The following is an 18,546-nucleotide window of genomic DNA, read 5'->3' on the forward strand; positions in this document are numbered from 1 at the left end:
ATCTTCATGTTTTGCTCTTTGTATTGAGTACGCATGGGCATGTACAAAATATGTAGGCATATATAGTCCTGTGTAAGTGGCTGCCTATTTTTTACTTTTTTTTGTCCATAAATATATAACATTATAGCAATGGGAGGCAGAATTTTCTGAAGTGTTCTTTTTGACCAAATAAAGAACCTGGAAGCCAATAGGTTAAGTGTAAGTTTATACTTTTAAATGAGAGTGTGCATATTTATTACTTTCCACTTGGTTGGGTTAGCCACCAGCATGTTTGAGTGATGCAAGAAAACAAACAAAAAAAAATGCACCTAAATTTACATGAATGCTCTTTGATACTAATATCTGTGTAGTATACATATTTAGAGATATAAACATTTCTGTGGCTTACATAGGTATGAATTAGCTGTCCTCTTTACGTAGATATTTTAGTAGGGTATTTTATGTAAGAATTGTTATATTGTGTCTTCTCTTCTTATTCTGCATTGCACATTCCAGAATGTCATTTTCCTTCCTCCTCGTGGATATAATCAAGATCACTAATTTGAGTGATTAATGGCAGATATGTAAGTGGAGTAAAAGGCTTTTTTTTACTTTTAGTGTGTGAAACCTGAGAAAGACACACAGAATAAAACATTTAAAGCAAGAGGCACGATCAGACATATGTTCAGCATGAAATCTGAGCACATTCTTTTCTTGGGTCCTGATGAAGGGAGAGTTGAGAATGTTAATGAGGCAGGAAAATGTCTGCATGGTTGTTCCAGCTACATAGATGGGTATAAGACAAACCACCTATTAGATCTTACAGAGCCAGTATTGCCTATTCAATGTTGTGCTCAAGTAGAAACACTATGCATGGGCGACCACTAGTGTGTGTGTGGTTAATGATACATGCAGGTATTGTTGTACCATTTACAATATATATATTTATATATATATATACACATACATACATATTCAAAACATTAGTCTTTTAAAGGTTTTCGTGTTTTGTTTTTAAATAGTCACCCACTCTGTGGCAGACAGTATACATACATGTTAAATACTTTACTATATTTGGTATAATTCAAACATGCCTGTGTCTACGTAGTTTTAAAAAAAAATTCAAGCATGATCATGTAGAAGAAACTTAGGTGAACTGATGCTTTTTTAACTGCATTTTAGGTTTAATGTTTGTCCATTCAGCATTAGTGGAAATTTATATGTACTATACTCCATAGATCTTGCCCCTTTTCATGCTGTGTATATTTACCAACCAAGTAACCACAACTCTGAAACATTTGCTTAGTACAAGATAGTTTGTGGGAATATGAAAAATGTTTGTTTCTTGTTTTTTCTTCAAACTGTAATTATTTGAAATACTTTGAGTACTTGTTTTTTTTGTTTTGTTTTGTTAGTGACGTGTCAGAAAATAAAAGGTGCATTGCAGACGATTGATCTGTTGGTGCTAGGGGAATTCACCCTGTTGTATGTTGGAGATTTAGGAATGTGCCATTAGCAGCAGCTGCACTGTCATTACTAGGCATTATCTGCATGCCTTAAAGGAAAAGTCTGCTATGGCTTTATTTCATTGTGTTTGTTGCCATTGCCTTTTAAAACACAAAATGGTAATTGAACCTGCCACTCTGTTTCTATTTCTTTCTTTACCGCTGCTATTAAACTTTATCTCTGAGTATATCCTATTTTCCTCTGCCTAAAATAAACATCTAGGTCACTGTTCTTTAACTGTGGCATTCTGGATCCTTTGAAGTTCCTAAGTCATAGCAGCTCACATGTACAAAAAATGAAAAGGAGATCTGAATTCACATAATACATTCACAAAATCACGAGTACATGTGATTGTGACCAGTCAGATAGTGCAGACATTTTTGTATGCGATCCCAGATTCCACCAACTGACATATGAATCCCAGGCGTCTGAGGAATACATTGTACAACAGTTACCTGAACCTAAAGTCCCACTAACAGTCCATGTTTTGCAGGTAACCATATAAGTGCAATAGTAAATTAATACTTTTATTAAAAAGTAAATTTAAATTAAAAAAAAATGCTGGTAGACTTGAGGACAAGTTTGGAAAATACTAGTAAACATTGTGGTGACAGGTTTATAGGTATTCCCTTTTTATTCCTTCCAAATGATGGAATTGGTGCCACATCTACAGAAAATTGTAGGGTTTTTTTGCAAATTGTAATATATAGATGGGAAGTTATGAGCTGCTTATGGAGGAATCCCCCTTGTTTCCTGCCCCACACATTTTGTATATACTCCAGACCTGAATGGAGTTCTATATTTGTGAAACTTTTTTTATCAGTCTTTCTGATTTCACTTTTAAATTATATGATAATAAAATGTATGGATTTTTTAAAATGTAACATTGCTTTCTTGTCTAGAATTGTGTAATTGTTTGGGGGGGGAGGGGGTAATGACATTTTGTACATGTATATGTATTTTATTTAGCTCTGCTTATTAAGCTGCCTTTTTTTTTTAAATCTGCTGTTTGTTAGCGTTGTGTATACATTTTTACATTTAATGTTAAGTTTTAAATGACCACTTATTTTATAGTTTTATTTAAGCACAGTTATTGGAGAAATAAAAAAAAAATCACTTAATGCTACTAGAATAATCTGGGCAAATATTAAGACAAGTTTCATATGCTCCTTTTCCAAAATCTAACTTAGGCTAAATATATAGCCATACATGAAATGGCTTTTTTTTTGGACGATTTTTCAATTTATTAGACTTGTTCTATATACATGTTGACTACTGATTGAAAAGCAGTCAGTCTTAACATACACCACAGCTGATGCCCAGTCAGTTCATTGGATTGATTCTTTGGAGTCAATCAAAATGCAAACTGATTATATAAATGCATTTAATGTGTCAGTTAGTGAAGATAAGCATATGGATCCATATAACACTGCTAGAGTTTTCAGTTCCACAACATTTTAAATTTGTAGTGCACCCATCCATTCATTCATCCAAGAACTAGCGGTTACAAAAATTAATAAATGTCCTTGGGCATACCTAACTTTGTAGGCACCTCTTGACTGGTTCAATGATTTTGTGTAAAGATCAACCAGTGTTCACGTTATGTGTGTTTGGGATAATTGTCCTGCTGAAATGCCCACCCTCATTTCATTTTCAGCATCCTGGTAGACGACAGCAGATTCTTATCAAGAATGTCCTGGTATCATTTCTTCATTCATCCTTCCTTTAATTATATAAAGTCAGCTAGTACCATATATGCTGAAAAACAACCCCTTACCAAGATCTTCTCACCTCCAAACTTAACTGATGGTATGGTGTTCATGGTGTGTGCAATGACGTCCAAAGAGTTTAATTTTGGTCTCATTTGATCAGTCTATATTCTCCCAGTATTTCACTAGCTTGTCCAAATATTGTGCAGCAATGAAGCTTCAAAATGCTTTTTCTTCAGCAGTTGAGTCTTGGAGTGCATTACTAATTGTTTCCTTTAACCTCCCTGGTGGTATGAATACTAAGTATTTTTAAATGTAAGAGCAGTACATTTAAAAACACTTAGTATTTTAAATTTCCCGCCTGGTCCTGCCTCCCAGCCACACTCTAGTGAGCAGATGCCTGGCCAGCATCCGCTTCCCCTGGCCTCACGTCCCTAACTTCACATGCCGGGGACACAGATGCCGGCGGCGCATCGCCAGGGGAAGAAGATGCCGGGCATCGCTGGAAGATGCAGCTGGAACGTGGGAACCAGGTAGGATTTCTAAACTCCCTGGCAATTTCACCCCCAAGTCACACTTACTACTCTTGGTATGGAAAATTCACACTTGGGAATACTCCCAGGGAGGTTAAAACAACTGTACCTGCTAATTCCAGGTATTTCTGAAGCTCTCTACGAGTGATCCTTGGATCTTGGACAACTCTTCTGATTATTATTCTGACCTCTCTGTCAGAAATCCTATGAGGTGCACCTGGCCCTGGCCGGTTTAAGGTGAAATGATGGACGATCCACATCCTGATTATGGTGCTCACTGGAACATTCAGAGACCTAGAAATATGTCTCTAACCAATACCATCAGTATGTTTTACAACAATAAGGTTGTGAAGGTTTTGAGAGAGCTCTTTGCTTTTACCCATCATAAGTTGCTTCTTGTGTGATATCTTCATAAAAAGAAACCTTTTTATAGGCCATAAATTAGGACTAAACCGGCTGTTAATATTTGCACTGATAGGGACCAGATTGCTTTATTAATACTGATAGATTTCAGAAGGTTTCTTGGCTTTACATGCTCTTTTGCACCTACTTTTCTTTATGTGTTCAATACTTATTCCCTGTGCCATTCCACATACCTAATTTATTGATGTATTTGTTTTTATTCCTTTGTATGTGTGGATTATCTGGGTTGTTGCAGACACCTGTTGTAAATTCCATGTCAATAGTTGCATTAGAAATATATTTACTGAGAAAAACATTGATGTGTTCAAAACTTATTTCCCCCACTGCCCACTGTGTGTATATATATATATATATATATATATTGCTCAAAATTAAATTGATCTGAATATAAACAGTTCTAACACTCAAAACAGTAATCAATAAATGTGCAAATAAAATTAATGTTAATGTATTAATTAATAAAATCACACACATGTTTATCTTTTTCCTTCGTCCGCCTTACATGTTACAGTATTTTGTACTCTTTGAGTTGGTTATAATGATGAATGTGCTCCTAAATGATCTTTTATGTATTATTGTTGGCCAACAGTAGATGGCATTGTGACCTCCGTAACAAATGCGAATAATATCTCAAACAATACCAAACGCCATCTACTGGTGTGAACTGAGTATAAACCAAGTTCTTTTTAATTGCATTTGGAGTAAAAAGAGAAAACAATAATATATATACGGTATATATATATATATATATATATATATATGACCTGATTTATTAAAGCTGTATATGGGATACATGTTTATGGCTTACACTATGAAGCTTGTCACATTGCCAAATATTTATGTTAAATGCTTTTTTCAGTTTCTGTTCCTAAAACCCCAAGTGCCTCGTCATCACCTGTACAGGCTATCAGGGGGTCCATGCAGTCCCCTCAGAAGCCTGGGCTGGGGCAGAAAGGAAGGAAGCCTATGCGTGACAAGCCTCTTGAAGAAGCTCCCAGCCCATCAAGAAAAGGCAAGCGTCCAAAAAATACCATACTGGCAAGAAATGTACTAAGCACTGATAACCTTAAAAGGAGGAAGGGATTAAAACCAGGAAGAAAGGTAAATGTAATTGTCTTTCAGATAATTTATTGATTACATGGAACAGATTTTCACATGTAGCTTGTTAAAGTTGACAAAATGTGAAATATTGCATACACTTTGCTTTTGTAGATGTGCAACAGGAAAATAGGTTCCTCGATCTTTCTGAACAACCAGTTCACTGTTCAGACATTAGTAAAAATAAATTTGAAAAAATGCCCCCATGTCACTGCAAAATAACTGATACAGGCTTAGTACTCAGCAGTGAAGAAAGGGTGCAGGCAATTTAAAGTGGCTGTAAATAGTAAATAAAACATTTTATTTTTTTAGTTAATTTTGTTAATTAGGAGAAAAATATCTAATATTTTAGCTTCTGGTTCTGTGAAAGAAAATACATTACATTCTATTTAATATTTATCTGTACCTTGTCTCTAATTTCTCAACCAAAACTTTTTCAAACTTATTTTCCCTTTTGTCCGAAGGCATACAGTAAATTGACATTTAGCAATTTCTTTCATATAGTTTGTGTACTCCTACAATGAAATGTGCAGTTTTCTACCCTCAGCTATTTTATAATTAATACAGAAAGAAATAATATTCCATTGTCATTACTGTTTTGTTTTGTTTTTTTCCAGAAAGAAAGCCTGTCACTGCATCAAACTCTACCTGCAGCTGAGTCTAATGGAGACATTAGTAAATCCCAAATTATTAAAGATGCAGTTGGTGTTATGAACTCTCCTATGTCAGTAATTTCAACAGGTATCTCTCCAAAACCTTTTAAATATTTTTCAGATTTAAAGACATATTGTCATATTTGAGGGCTTCACTGCAAACTATTGTGTTGGTTTAAAATAAAACACTATTTTGATCTTCATATTCCAAGCCCCTGGGTATTATTCATGTACGAAGTGAAAGAAAATAAAGAATTATCAAGGAACAATTAAAACGTGTATTTAAATCTTTATCTGTCTACATGTACAGACAGAGGGAGAAGGGGTTTGTTTGGATTGTATGTAGCTTTGTGGCATATGTTTAGTGACTCTTGAAACCTTGAAAAAGGAGAAAATGCAAAACTAAAGATACTGGCACAGTTCTTGTACTAAGTAGTAAGCCAGGAAAGTGTCTGTGCTAGGAAATGTTAGTCATTTCTTTACCACTGTTTTATTATGTTAGTTTTTTTTATTTATCTTGTGTTTTTTTCCCCAGTTTGTGTTTATGTGAATAAACATGGCAATTGTGGACCTCACCTAGATAAGAAGAAAGTATTACAGCTCCCTGATCATTTTGGGCCAGGCCCAGTGAATCTAGTGCTTCAGCAGGCAGTGCAAGCCTGTGTAGATTGTGCACACCATTGTAAAGTAGTGTTTGGCTTTTTGAAGTCCGGTCATCATGGAGGAGAGGTGATAACTGGTATGTTTCAATGAAAATGTAATGTTTTTGATGATCTGCATTTAAATATTAATTTCAAACCTAAGAATGTGTGTGTGTATCCAGACATTTTTTATGTGGATTTGATATAACTAGTTTTGTATAGATATTACAGTTTTTGTTAGCTTTCTGTATTCGTTATAAAGGAAAAGATTATTTTTATTGTACAATAAGTATTGTCATGTTTTCTGTACTCTTAAGCGTCTCATCTGTACAAATTTTAGTGTGCTTTTACATTTTTTGATCTTTCTTTATGCTATATGTAGCATCGTTTGATGGAGAGAAGCACTCTGTTCATCTGCCACCAGTCAACAGTGCATCATTTGTATTGCGCTTCTTGGAAAAACTATGTCACAGTCTACAGTGTGATAACCTGTTTAGTAGCCAGCCATTTAGTCCATACATGGGTCCATTGCATGGTCCAGCAGACTACGAGAGAAACAAACCCTGCAAGAATCCACTATCAGGAGGTGGGTATTGTTTTTTTTTTATTCTATATGCTTATTCTAGGTGTGCAAAGGGAACCGCTAGTAGCAGCAGCATTCTAAAGCTAAATGAATAAAGCAGGATGTAGACATGAATCTTTTTGTGTGTATGTATGTATATATATATATGCGCAGCTTTAATGTCAGCAAGTACAGAGCAAATTTTGTGGGTACAAAGGCAGAAATAAGATCATGACAGGGTTTCTTTGTGGCTGTATGCAAAAGAAAATGGCTTGGGTTTTGAGTAAATGCTCTAATATCCAAGTGCAATTTATGAATGCACTTGCAAGTTCTACGAACAATTTTATTTCTCTTTTCATTAAAGTACACAAGAACGTAAAAGATAAGTTTTTGAAGGAGAAAATGACATTTGTGTATAAATACATATATTTTTTGTTTTTGTAAAAAGTAGAACAAAAAGCAAAGCTCAGTTGACCTGTGTGTTAAACTTGCAAGAACATACAGTTAACACATATAAGATCACCATGATCAACTATAAAATGTCTTACTATACATGTGCTGGGTTTTGTTTTTGAAGCTAAAGAAGACATTGCAGATAGGAGCAACAAAAGATTTCAGCAGGAACCCCGTTCATACTCTGCACCCCTTTCCCCAAAGCTGCCCAGGACAGACTCATCCCACCCATCAGAAGGTAGACAATCATGGCTGTTTGTTCAATAAATAAACCTTATGCTAACATATTTTGGGTCACATTAATGTGCTAAAAGTCATGGGTTTTGAGTCAAGAATCATACATGCGTTTCATCCTACAAAAAGGCAGCGCTAATGCTGTGATGTGTATGGATCTTATAGGCTTTAATGAGGTTAAAAGAATTGTGTAAAGTCTGCCATAGACATGAGGGCTTTTAGGCTCCCCTAACCTCAAATGATTTTGTGTTGAATGTTCAGATTTAAGTTAGGAGGTTCACAGATACCAGCCAGAGAAACCCCTTATCTATCCGGTTATGGCAACTTGTTTAATTGCTTCTTCTCCCAACAAGCATTAGCTAGCAGTTTCTAATGATGTTACTCCATATAAATTAGAATGTTGCTCACTCTCTGCTATTTCTTATGCTTTACACACCATCCACTTTCACTGTTTGGTTGTGAACTTATTAGCGAGTTAATGGTTCTTTCAAGTCTAGCTTCTACCTAAGATTGGCTGGTTGTTGTGTGCTGTCATATATATTGATTCAGTTCTGTGCATATTATGGCAGCTTCTCCGATTACAAGTCCAACTTCAGACAACCCTCTGAATTCTGCCTGCAAGTCAGTAAGTTCAGTAATACTAGTCTCCCTCTATCATTACCTGGAGTGTCTGACTTTTTCCTGCAGAACCTCTGTAGTACATACTAAATTGTTTTGTGATTGTTTCTAACAGGTGATCAGCACTGCAATGGTTTGGTAAAGACACTAATGCTGGTTATGCATGGCTAGATAAATGATTAATCATAGTTATGAGTTCCCTTGAAATTTATCATGACTAAGAAAGAGATCTTTTCAGTCAAATTTACTTATAGCTACAGCTACCTAGTCAGTTCCAATTTCTTATAGACACAGTTTTTCCATGAAAATTATAAGAAGATAACAATCATATTCTGAATGGCCAGCATTATAGTCGCATATCACCAAAAATTATGCGTGACTGTCCTTTTGTGGTTTGCATAAATATCTGGATGCTTTTTTGGTAAATAGATGAATGCATTGGATGAATTCTTAAAAAAAAATTCCAACCTCAAAAAGACCTTTGGTATCATTTATGGAAGGTGAAAGCTGTTTTGTAATAACCAATGTATTGTAAGCATTATTCCTGCAATATTTGTGTGCAGCTCTGTTAAACAATGTTGTACTGATCTGAAGGTCCCTGCACATACAGGCCTCTGAAGACACCATATCCATGCACATGCTTGTCCAATGTATTGTACATCCACTTTTGCAAATGACCCGGTTTTCCCAGTTTTCTGTGTGATGTTTGAGTGCTGTCAACGTTGTTTTCTGTTTATAGAATAAATACATATGGATGTGCTGCTGTCTGCTAAATCCGGGATGAAAGCCATTTAAATTTCTTTTTGCTAGAGCATTGCCAAAAATAACACTTCTGGCTATTAAGTCTGTGGTTGTTGCATTAGCTAAGATTAAAGTGCTTCAGGTTTTGCATGTGCCCACCTTTTAATTACACAATCTGGAAACTGAAAGTCACTATAGTGAAAGCTGAATTGTTTCCTAATATGTCCAGTGCATATTGAACCTGTTTGTACAATTTCTGTCTATCACACATACAAATAAAAAGTTTTTCCTTTTGCTTAATTTGCAGCTGAAACATTGCCATTGGAAGAAAATGATACTCCCAAAGATCCAAGGTACTCAGAAGAGTCCATGGATTCTGCACTTAATACAGTCAATCCTCAAAGTCCTTCCCCTCGAAATACAGATTATCGACCAGGGGGAAACACGCCATCATTTTATAGGACATCTCTACAGCCAGTAACTCCTACCTCAAATAGTGCACCTCTGATACGCAGATCATCTTCTAGCTCTGCAGGAAACAGCTGTTACTATGATACTAACAGGAACCGGATACACAGGAGGATAGAAGGTAAACATTCAGCCTGATTTTCACCTCATCATAAATCACCAGAGGAACAGTCTGTAACACTAAAATAGCTCACACATGAGTGGTTGTGAAGGGTGACCTGCATGTGTTAGTTTCCTCTAAATATTCCAGATGAGCCTGAGTTTACTTTCCTAGTGTTCATCATTTGCCAAAATATGTATCATGTATAGCAATATTTTTGGTAAAGTGTTCCATAAACATAAAAATGTTTAGGTCCTCATTGTGCTGCCTAAAACAGCTCTAACCTGTCAAGGCTCTGACTCCACATAAACTCATAACTCATTCTTAACACTGACGGTAGATGCTTTAAAGCAGAAGGACAGTCCAGCATAACATCATCCAACTCATTATTGCCTATATAATATCCTATTTGCCATTTTTCCCAAGTAATGTCATCTAGGTAAAAAGCTCCCCTATATTATGGTGCAGGAGTTTCAGGAGCAGCCATATTGCATTTTTAGATCCATATCCTGTTCAGAAGGAAAGTTGAACATGGGCTATGGTAATTTCATCTTGCACTGCATTTTGAAGCTTGTTTCTCCCCTCTGTACATCAGAAACATTCTCCTCACAATGGGCTTCCTTCCAGCTGGATCAGCTTCCCTCATATAATAAAGCTTTGTTTCCCCCCTGGAGTTACTTCTCTTTAAAATGGATTTTGGTTCTAGAAATATGGTTTAGCAAATGTTTAGGAACAGAGGGTAATTTTGATTATAGTTCTGCTTTAAGTCACACTACCTCCACTAACCTGCCTCCTTCATGGTGAATCCAGCTGGTATCTCTTCCCCAGGTGAACTACACACACGCATCCAGCTAATGACCCAATAGAAAACATGAATCAGGCCAGGCCACCCCCTTTTTTGTTTTGTTATTCAGTTTGGACAGGTGACCAGGGGTCAGGATAGGCAGTTTAATAGGTCTGTTGCCACTCTGCCAATTTAAGCAAGTCATGATGCACCGTGTGTTCATTAGTTTTGTGGGAGTGGTAAAAAATTAGACCAAATTTTATGTTTTTATTGCTGTCTGTGTTCTCAACATGGGCTATGGGCCTTTACATACATGTGCATCCAAGACTGGTTGTCACAGATCATTTACAATTACCCATTTTATTCTGCATCCAACATGTGACCTTTAAGAACTGACTGTTCAATTGCTGCCTAATATTCTAATATATTCCACCCCTGGCCAGGTGTTATTGTTAGGAGATGATAATATATATATATATATATATATATATAAGATATATATATAAAAGATATACAATATCCTAATGGTTTTATTGTTTTGGCTGATCAGTGTATAAAGTTATTCACTGCTATGGGAAAATATGACATGGGTCTACACATGGGTAGTGGCAGAAACCACAACTTCTATTTGCTATGTACAGAGGATGACAGAACGTGTACAGAGAGCAGACCTCATTAGGTAAGTAAGTAAATAAAATATAGAAGTGAATAAAACTGACTGTTTGCTATAGGATTTGACAATAGTGCATTAATACAAGTCAGTTCTCTGTATTTATTAAATGCTGTTATCTGATTGGTGACAATTTGCCAGGTTTTTGCAACGTTATTAAGTCATATTGGCTAGTGTTCATCCAGTATCTAGTTATCCTGTTCATAAGGGAACAATCCTGGCCTCTGTAATTCAAGGATCTTTTGTTACAAAAAAGGAAGATGTTGCTGTGTGAATGCTTGGGGTATAGAAATATGTGTTTACATTTAAATGGTAAATTAAGTAGAGCTGGCAGAAACATGAAAAATTCACCACTCATAAAAATTCACCAGTCATAAATGTTTATGAGGGGGTTGCATGGTTGCTGGCAAGTGTAGTCACATTTTCACTTGTTGTATTGCAAGACATTCCTACCTTCCCAAATGTCACAACCACGGCAATGCCATTTTCATGGTTTTACTTTCTCCTTGGATACCCTAATTACAAATGAGAAAATAGTTTATTACAGGCTAAAAGAATTTGTAATGTCGTTCTCTGGTGGTATCAGATACAAAAAAACTACTCCGCCAAATGTTCTCCTACATTTTTGTGTTAATATTCTTTACCATCTTTTTTTTTTTGTCTGGCACTGAATATTTGTTTGGAGAAAGCTCAGCAATTTTACATTCTGCCTCCATAGCTGCCAGTTCAACCACTGGACCAGAACTTAGCTCCTCTGAACGGGAGTCCTCAAGAACTCAGAGCAAAGATCCATCCACCTGGTCTGTGGATGATGTTATACGTTATGTAAAAGAAGCAGATCCACAAGCACTGGCTCCTCATGCTGATCTCTTCCGGAGACATGTAAGCATATTTCACATATTATTGAGTATAGAGATTTACTCTGCATGTTGATTCAGGGTAACCAGTCAAGTGAAGTGAAGCTGGGACAATAAACATAAATAAAATATCCACAGTTGGTCACTGAACACAGCCAGTGTTTATTAAACAAAGGAAAAAACATTTCTCCCCTTTTGGTCTGTTGGGTATTCTAGTTAAAAAGACTTTGGTATATCTGGTAAATAAGTGCATAAATCACCAGTTATGAACTTTTAAATATCCTGAATGTGTGGGCCTGTTTGCCTAGACCACCAATAATTGCAATCCATGAAGCTAACCATTTGCATGAAGGTATTATTTGTTTCAACCGTGTCAAATTTTGTGGCTAAAAATATTTTAAAATACATTTTATTATGTATAAAGTGCATGACAAGCCATGTTTATTTAGATGATTTGGTCACACTGCACAGATGGTAGCAGGGCTAAGGGGAATAATGCTTTCATATGAGCATTGTTTTCTCCATTTTCTGGACCTGGCCTGGAGGCTTATTATCAGGCTACACTTTAATCCATTTATCGGACATTTTACTGACATGCAATGCTGCCACCTGAACAGTTCCGGAAGGTGCTGTGACAAGTGCTGGTCAGTTCAGTTGAATTGGCTGCCTTAGCACACCACATGTAGTAATACTCTGACGTGTAAGTATTATACTACCATTATTGTAGAGGTTTGTGATCCTGCTTACCTTCTTTGTACCTCAGTAGTGTATGACTTTTATTAGGTTGGCCATTACTGCAGATCTGACCACTTTAGTTTTCATGGTAAAGAAGATATCCAGGAATAAATCCATTGGTGGTTTGTTGAATAGTTATCTAAGCTGGAAATCATGGCCATTTTCCAGTTTCCATGCATCAGAGCAGCGTCCTATCCAGAACCCAATAATGTTGGTGATTTTCTAACGCATATGTTACCTCTGTTCTTAGTAGGGCTTCTTATTAGGCTTTTGTTCTTTCACCAGGAAATTGATGGCTCCGCATTCCTCTTACTTCGGAGTGATATGATTATGAAGTACATGGGTCTGAAACTTGGTCCAGCTTTGAAACTATGCTATCATATTGAAAAACTTAAACAAGGAAAGTATTGACAGACTCGGCACAAACAGCACTTGTCTATTGGATTTACCTCAACGTTTGCTCTACCTATCATCTCTACGTCAAAGCTTACAAATGCTATAAATACCTCCTGCAGAAATTCAGTGTCTGAAGTATTTTTGCTCTACACTTTAGTAGTCATTTTGTGGTGCTTGTATGTTGTCAAGAAGAGACATATCTGAATTTGTAAGTTCTAAAGAATGCAAACCATTGTTGGTAGACTTTTTTTCTTGCCAAATTGTTAGTTCCCAAAGCAGCATGCATTGTGGTGGTGAATGGAAACCTACAGATGCAATGTTTCTGAAGGTATCACATGACTGTATGCCTGATAAAACATCATTTGCTTTGCAGGTCAACTGCATCTGACTAAGGGGTCAGACCATACTATGAGCCCTTCAAACCATATGGGATTGCAGTTTTAGTGTAGCATTCATTTTATTTATTCATTCGAGGGGAACCTCTGCTCTTCTGTTTTCTGTAGGATTACTTTTTATTTTAGTATGATTGAGAAATAGGAGTGTTTCGGTAAATTCTGTCTTTTGCTATCTGTGGCACCAGTCGCAGAAGTCATGTTTCTGAATAATAAGACCAAGATGAAGATCTATGGTTTAGCTAATGGTATTGTGTTACATGAAATCCCCCGATGCAGCCGATAGAAGTCACTCCTATTTACCTAATACCTACAACGTGTTTAACAGACACGATGACATGTCTGAACATCAGTGTCATGGGACCACAGTTTAAGGTGCCTTTACAAAGGACATCTTTCTGGCAGGTTTTCTAAAATTTGGAAAGCGGTGCTGGTCATGATTTTATATTTTTCTGACTTGAGGGTATATTGGGCAGATTCATTATTTATAGCCATGAGATTTATTTAGGTTGCTGGTGACAGTAGTATTGGTGAGCTCTGGGAAACCTCCCACATATCACTTAGCAGAGTAAATTGTTTCCTGGTCCACCATATCTGCAGATAAACATGATGGTCATACTATACCCAGTTGCACACTGAACAGGAAGAACTGCGTGTTTGTATATTGGCCATATTTGTCAATCCCATGGAAGCGAGAGGTAACTGAATAAGTAAAGTTGGTAATAAGGAAGGGGGCTGGGGAGATAACATTCTAAAGAAAACTTGTCTATTTATTTATATTGCCACATTGCAGACACATTGGATCAGTTGTGTATCCTTATTGCTGCGAATCCCAGGGTGCTATGTTGTGCGGTTACTGACCCAGCATCTCAGCGTAGTCCCTCCTCCTCTGCCTCCTGAGCCCCTCTACTGGCCCATCACTGTGATAGGCTGCCTTACTGGCCAATGTGAAGGCTCAGGAGGCGGGTGTGGGGTGTTCCAAACTAGAGAAGCTGGCTAATATTTGAATAGTACAGCGACTCCGTACTAAATAAGGTGCCGGACAGAACAACCCTGATAGTTATGTAGTGGGAGTGCTTGCTATGGGGCAACTTATCTGGTTCAGATTCATTCAATTCTTTTTTCATTGTAGGTGATGGCAAAAACGCTATGACGAAATGGTATTTAAATAATGATTTTATTTTTTTTCCCAGTGCAAATGACTTCATCACAAGGGAACTTTGTATTTAAAAATAGGGATAAAATACCAACTTGTATTATCTTGGTTTTAGTGCGTTATCCAGGTTTACAGCTGCTGTACATTAACAACGTTGTCTTTTATAGGCTGTGTTTTGACAGTGTAAGCCAACTTTCTGTTTGTTGTATTGTGCCGCCTTATGTTCACTCACAGGTTTTATTTTTATTTTCTTACTCAGTGGAGCTGGCAAGAACACATTTCAAAGCATTACCAAATTATTGCCAAGTTAACTAATATTAAACAGTAGCAATAACCTGTGCAGTTCCAGTTTTTTCTCAGACACGTTGTGTAGATTGAACTGCTAATGCAGTCATTGCACAAATCAGTTTTTGCTAAAGTCAGTAGTTCTATGCAATAATGTATTGTGAGAATGCTAAATACAATGTATAAAATGTAAATGTCATATTTTCTGTTCCATAGAATGGGAGTATTTTTTCATTGTATCAGAGACATTTAATTGTAACCTGGTAAGTGGCATTGCAGTCACCAGAATTGTTAGGGAACCTGGAATGGAGCTCTCCCACCAGATGGTTCAGCTGTGATCTCTCTATGAATTGGTATTATGATGAGCATAGTGGTCACCCACCCTACTCGTAAATATACATATACAAGACACTATGATCTGGGTGACCCCAGTACTCAGAGCTGGACAACCTATGATATGACTGCAGCTGGAACCTGCACACTTATGTTTTACATGTGGGGTCCCCAAAAGTCTGAGGAAACCAAACGCTAATTAAAAACAAAATATTTGGTGGATACAAAACAATTCTCACCATTTTATATGCATTGTTGTTATTTCTAAGCTATATGATTTAGGTGTTACTGCCAAAAAAAGTTAATCAGGGACAAGAATATACACTGCATTTACATAGAGGAATGAATGTAATTCACAGTGCAGCTTGGGACAGAAAGTTCTCATAAGAAATCTGCAGTGTTACCAGGAAATATTAGATTTCCTACGGGCTTTTTCTAGATGTATATAGAAATGATATAAATGGACACCTATAAAACATGAGGTGAAATGTGTATTTTCTACAAGTTGCTTGTAAGGAAAAACTTTGTTTAGTTGTTTCTCAGGTTCCAACATCTGTATGTTTCTAAAGTGTAGAACGTTTACACAATTTACAAATGTCACAATCATTATCCCTGACAACTGTGTTCATGTATAATTTTTATATGCAGATTGTTTCTAAGCTTTGTATTGTATTTACCCGGAGAAATGAATGACGTGGAAACTTATACTGCTCTGCCATTCATGTTTTTTTGTAGAGAAATGAAATAAAGATGCGCTTGCATAACTGGAACATTGTTTTGGACATTCTTGATTACAAATTGGTTCACTTTTAAAACTAATGTAATTGTTTGGGGGGGGGTGGATTACCTTTAAAGTAAAATACCTTTAAAGTATACCTGTCAGTCCTGAGCACCTCAGGTGGCCCGAACTGCATGGCATATTATACAAATGCAGGCCAGTTAACACGCTGCCTCCCGCACCTTACTGAGCAGTGCCTGAACACTTCTAGGATTTGCCAACATTTGTGTGTTTGTATATCTACAACATTGTAGTGGTGTCTGCATTTTATTGCTGAAACCAGTATAGAATATTATTACTGATAGCCGAGTTTTAGGACAGTGACACCACTGTGTTTATTAGATACTAAAATAAAATGATCTGTTGTTTTATTCAATTATAGAGATACACCAAATCACTTTGTTTTTATCTATTCTTGGGTGCTTTTTACCTTTGTGTTTTGGGTCATTATTTTAAAAATATTGATAGATAAGATAGAGCTTTCTCATTTTTTACCTTGTTCTTTTTCATTTTTTGGAGATTGCTTTGTTACTTGACTGGGCTCTGAACACTCCATGCCAGATACAGCAAAGCAGTCCTGGGAGATGATTAAGTCTCCATTGTCCTTGGCTTTTTGTCTGCCATTCACTCTATTCTTATGTCCATTCTGAGGTCAGTTTTTCTCATGTGACCATGTACAGGGAGGTTGTCTACAGTCCCTTGATGTTCTTCCCTTTCTAACTAGCTGTTTCCTTTCAGTAATATCATACTCAATTCCAGTTGTACATTCTGCCAGTCATCATGAAATATGATGGGCAGAATCTACAACTGGAATTTGGTGTGATAATACTGAAAGAAAACAGCTAGTTAGAAAAACACACAATGCAATTATCTGTCATTTTTTGTAGGGATACTAACAAAGGTCTCCATGCTATTCTGGAATATCTTTGAAAAAAGGGCAATACTTCCTCTTTTCATACTTGTTTTTATACTCAATGACATATCAAAGGCATTCATATGCATATATGGAACAACTTTTCATTTATTCTTTTTTCATGAGGCACAAAGCACACTTAATGAGCTGTAAGGGGAACCAACAAATTTGTCCATGCTTTTATAATGATTGCAATGCCCTACAGCACACATAAAACATCAATAAAAACACTAAAAGCGATTAACTGCAAGCAAAAGCAATAGTCCAGGAATGTATAAGGAATATAACCATCCAACCTGAAGATGTGATTGCAAAAAATCATGGAGGTTTGTGACATCATTGCTGAGCCCCAGGGTTGCACCATTTGTAACAATAACATAGGTTTGAGCAAAGGACAGCATTTAGTTGTATTTTATGTCATTGCACAGTACATTTCGGTATGTATTTCTCTTTTATTCATTCATATTATTTTCTCTGAGGTTACCATACATATTTAGGTATAAACTGATTTTTTTGTGCTCAAAAATGCCATAAAATGTAAAAAAAAAAAAAAAGAAAAAGAATCTCAGTTAATACTCAGGTGGCACCCATTGGCATTTCCTAGAACTGCATTTTGTCTCTCGTTTGACAGATCAGGGCTGTCAAAGACTAGCTGTTTGCACCAAACTTTATATATATATATATATATAAACCTAAATCATATAGATAGACAGTGAGGGGGCAAAAAAATCTAAGGTTTTTTTTTTTCAAACAAATAGGTATTTAATTATATACATATTTACTACTTTTCTTTAGTGAAACTGCCCTGCTAAACAAAAAGCTTTGGAACAACCAACTGCCCAAAACTTTACTTTCTGGTCTTAGCCCTAAACATTATGTTTTGATGAAACACCAACACTGCACATCACATTTAAAATATCATCCCAACAGTGAATGATGGTGGTGGAAGAATTATGGTGTAGGAATTCTTATTATTGCCCAGGAATAAAAAATAAGTCAGACTTGAGGGGGAAGAACAGATGGAAGCAAATACAAGGTTACTTTAATCCTGTTCACTTTGCAAGGCATTTGATATCTGGGTAGAAGTTCTAGCAGATAATTGACCCTTAACACACAACTAACTGTACACTGGAATGGTTTTAAACCAAGTCAATAATGCAGCAGAGAACGGTTAGGCGAACAATTGCTGTTTACTACTGATCCTCATCCTGACAGAGCTAGACCAATTTTGCAAAAATCACAATATTTGGCTAAGCAAAGCATTGGGACTGTAAGTGGGAATGGGGTCATAGGCATGTCCCAAGTGTTACAAGGTTCTGCCTAACATTGGGAGTGGGTGGGGAGCAAAGGGCAGGGTATGTACAGGAGTTAACACCCAGATGCCTCATGCAGACCTCACCAAGATTCATACAGCAGACAACCTGGTTTAGGGCTACATTTCCACCTGAATTTTTGCCAACAAAATGTAACTCAGTTATCAAAAAAATGTTTTGATGTAATCTAGGTTAGAACACAGAATGCTAACCTCT

General features: G+C 36.5%; 1 protein-coding gene across 8 annotated transcripts in view; it reads left to right on the forward strand.

Moving 5' to 3' along the window:
* SCML2 (Scm polycomb group protein like 2) overlaps positions 1 to 16,096 on the forward strand; it is a 47,445-nt gene extending 31,349 nt beyond the window's left edge. For 7 of the 8 annotated variants that reach the window (XM_072416627.1, XM_072416610.1, XM_072416602.1 and 4 more), the window contains 8 exons: positions 5,010 to 5,251; positions 5,866 to 5,989; positions 6,437 to 6,640; positions 6,925 to 7,128; positions 7,682 to 7,795; positions 9,458 to 9,739; positions 11,891 to 12,054; positions 13,050 to 16,096. In XM_072416627.1, coding sequence (XP_072272728.1) covers positions 5,010 to 5,251; positions 5,866 to 5,989; positions 6,437 to 6,640; positions 6,925 to 7,128; positions 7,682 to 7,795; positions 9,458 to 9,739; positions 11,891 to 12,054; positions 13,050 to 13,175 — 1,460 coding nt within the window. In that variant the 3' untranslated portion in view covers positions 13,176 to 16,096. The remainder of the gene's footprint in view (positions 1 to 5,009; positions 5,252 to 5,865; positions 5,990 to 6,436; positions 6,641 to 6,924; positions 7,129 to 7,681; positions 7,796 to 9,457; positions 9,740 to 11,890; positions 12,055 to 13,049) is intronic. The other variant, XM_072416637.1, reaches the window with a different exon arrangement.
* The last annotated feature ends 2,450 nt before the right edge of the window (positions 16,097 to 18,546 follow it).

Source organism: Pyxicephalus adspersus, chromosome 1 (genome assembly GCF_032062135.1).
Source record: "Pyxicephalus adspersus chromosome 1, UCB_Pads_2.0, whole genome shotgun sequence".
In the NCBI taxonomy this organism is placed as follows: domain Eukaryota; kingdom Metazoa; phylum Chordata; class Amphibia; order Anura; family Pyxicephalidae; genus Pyxicephalus; species Pyxicephalus adspersus.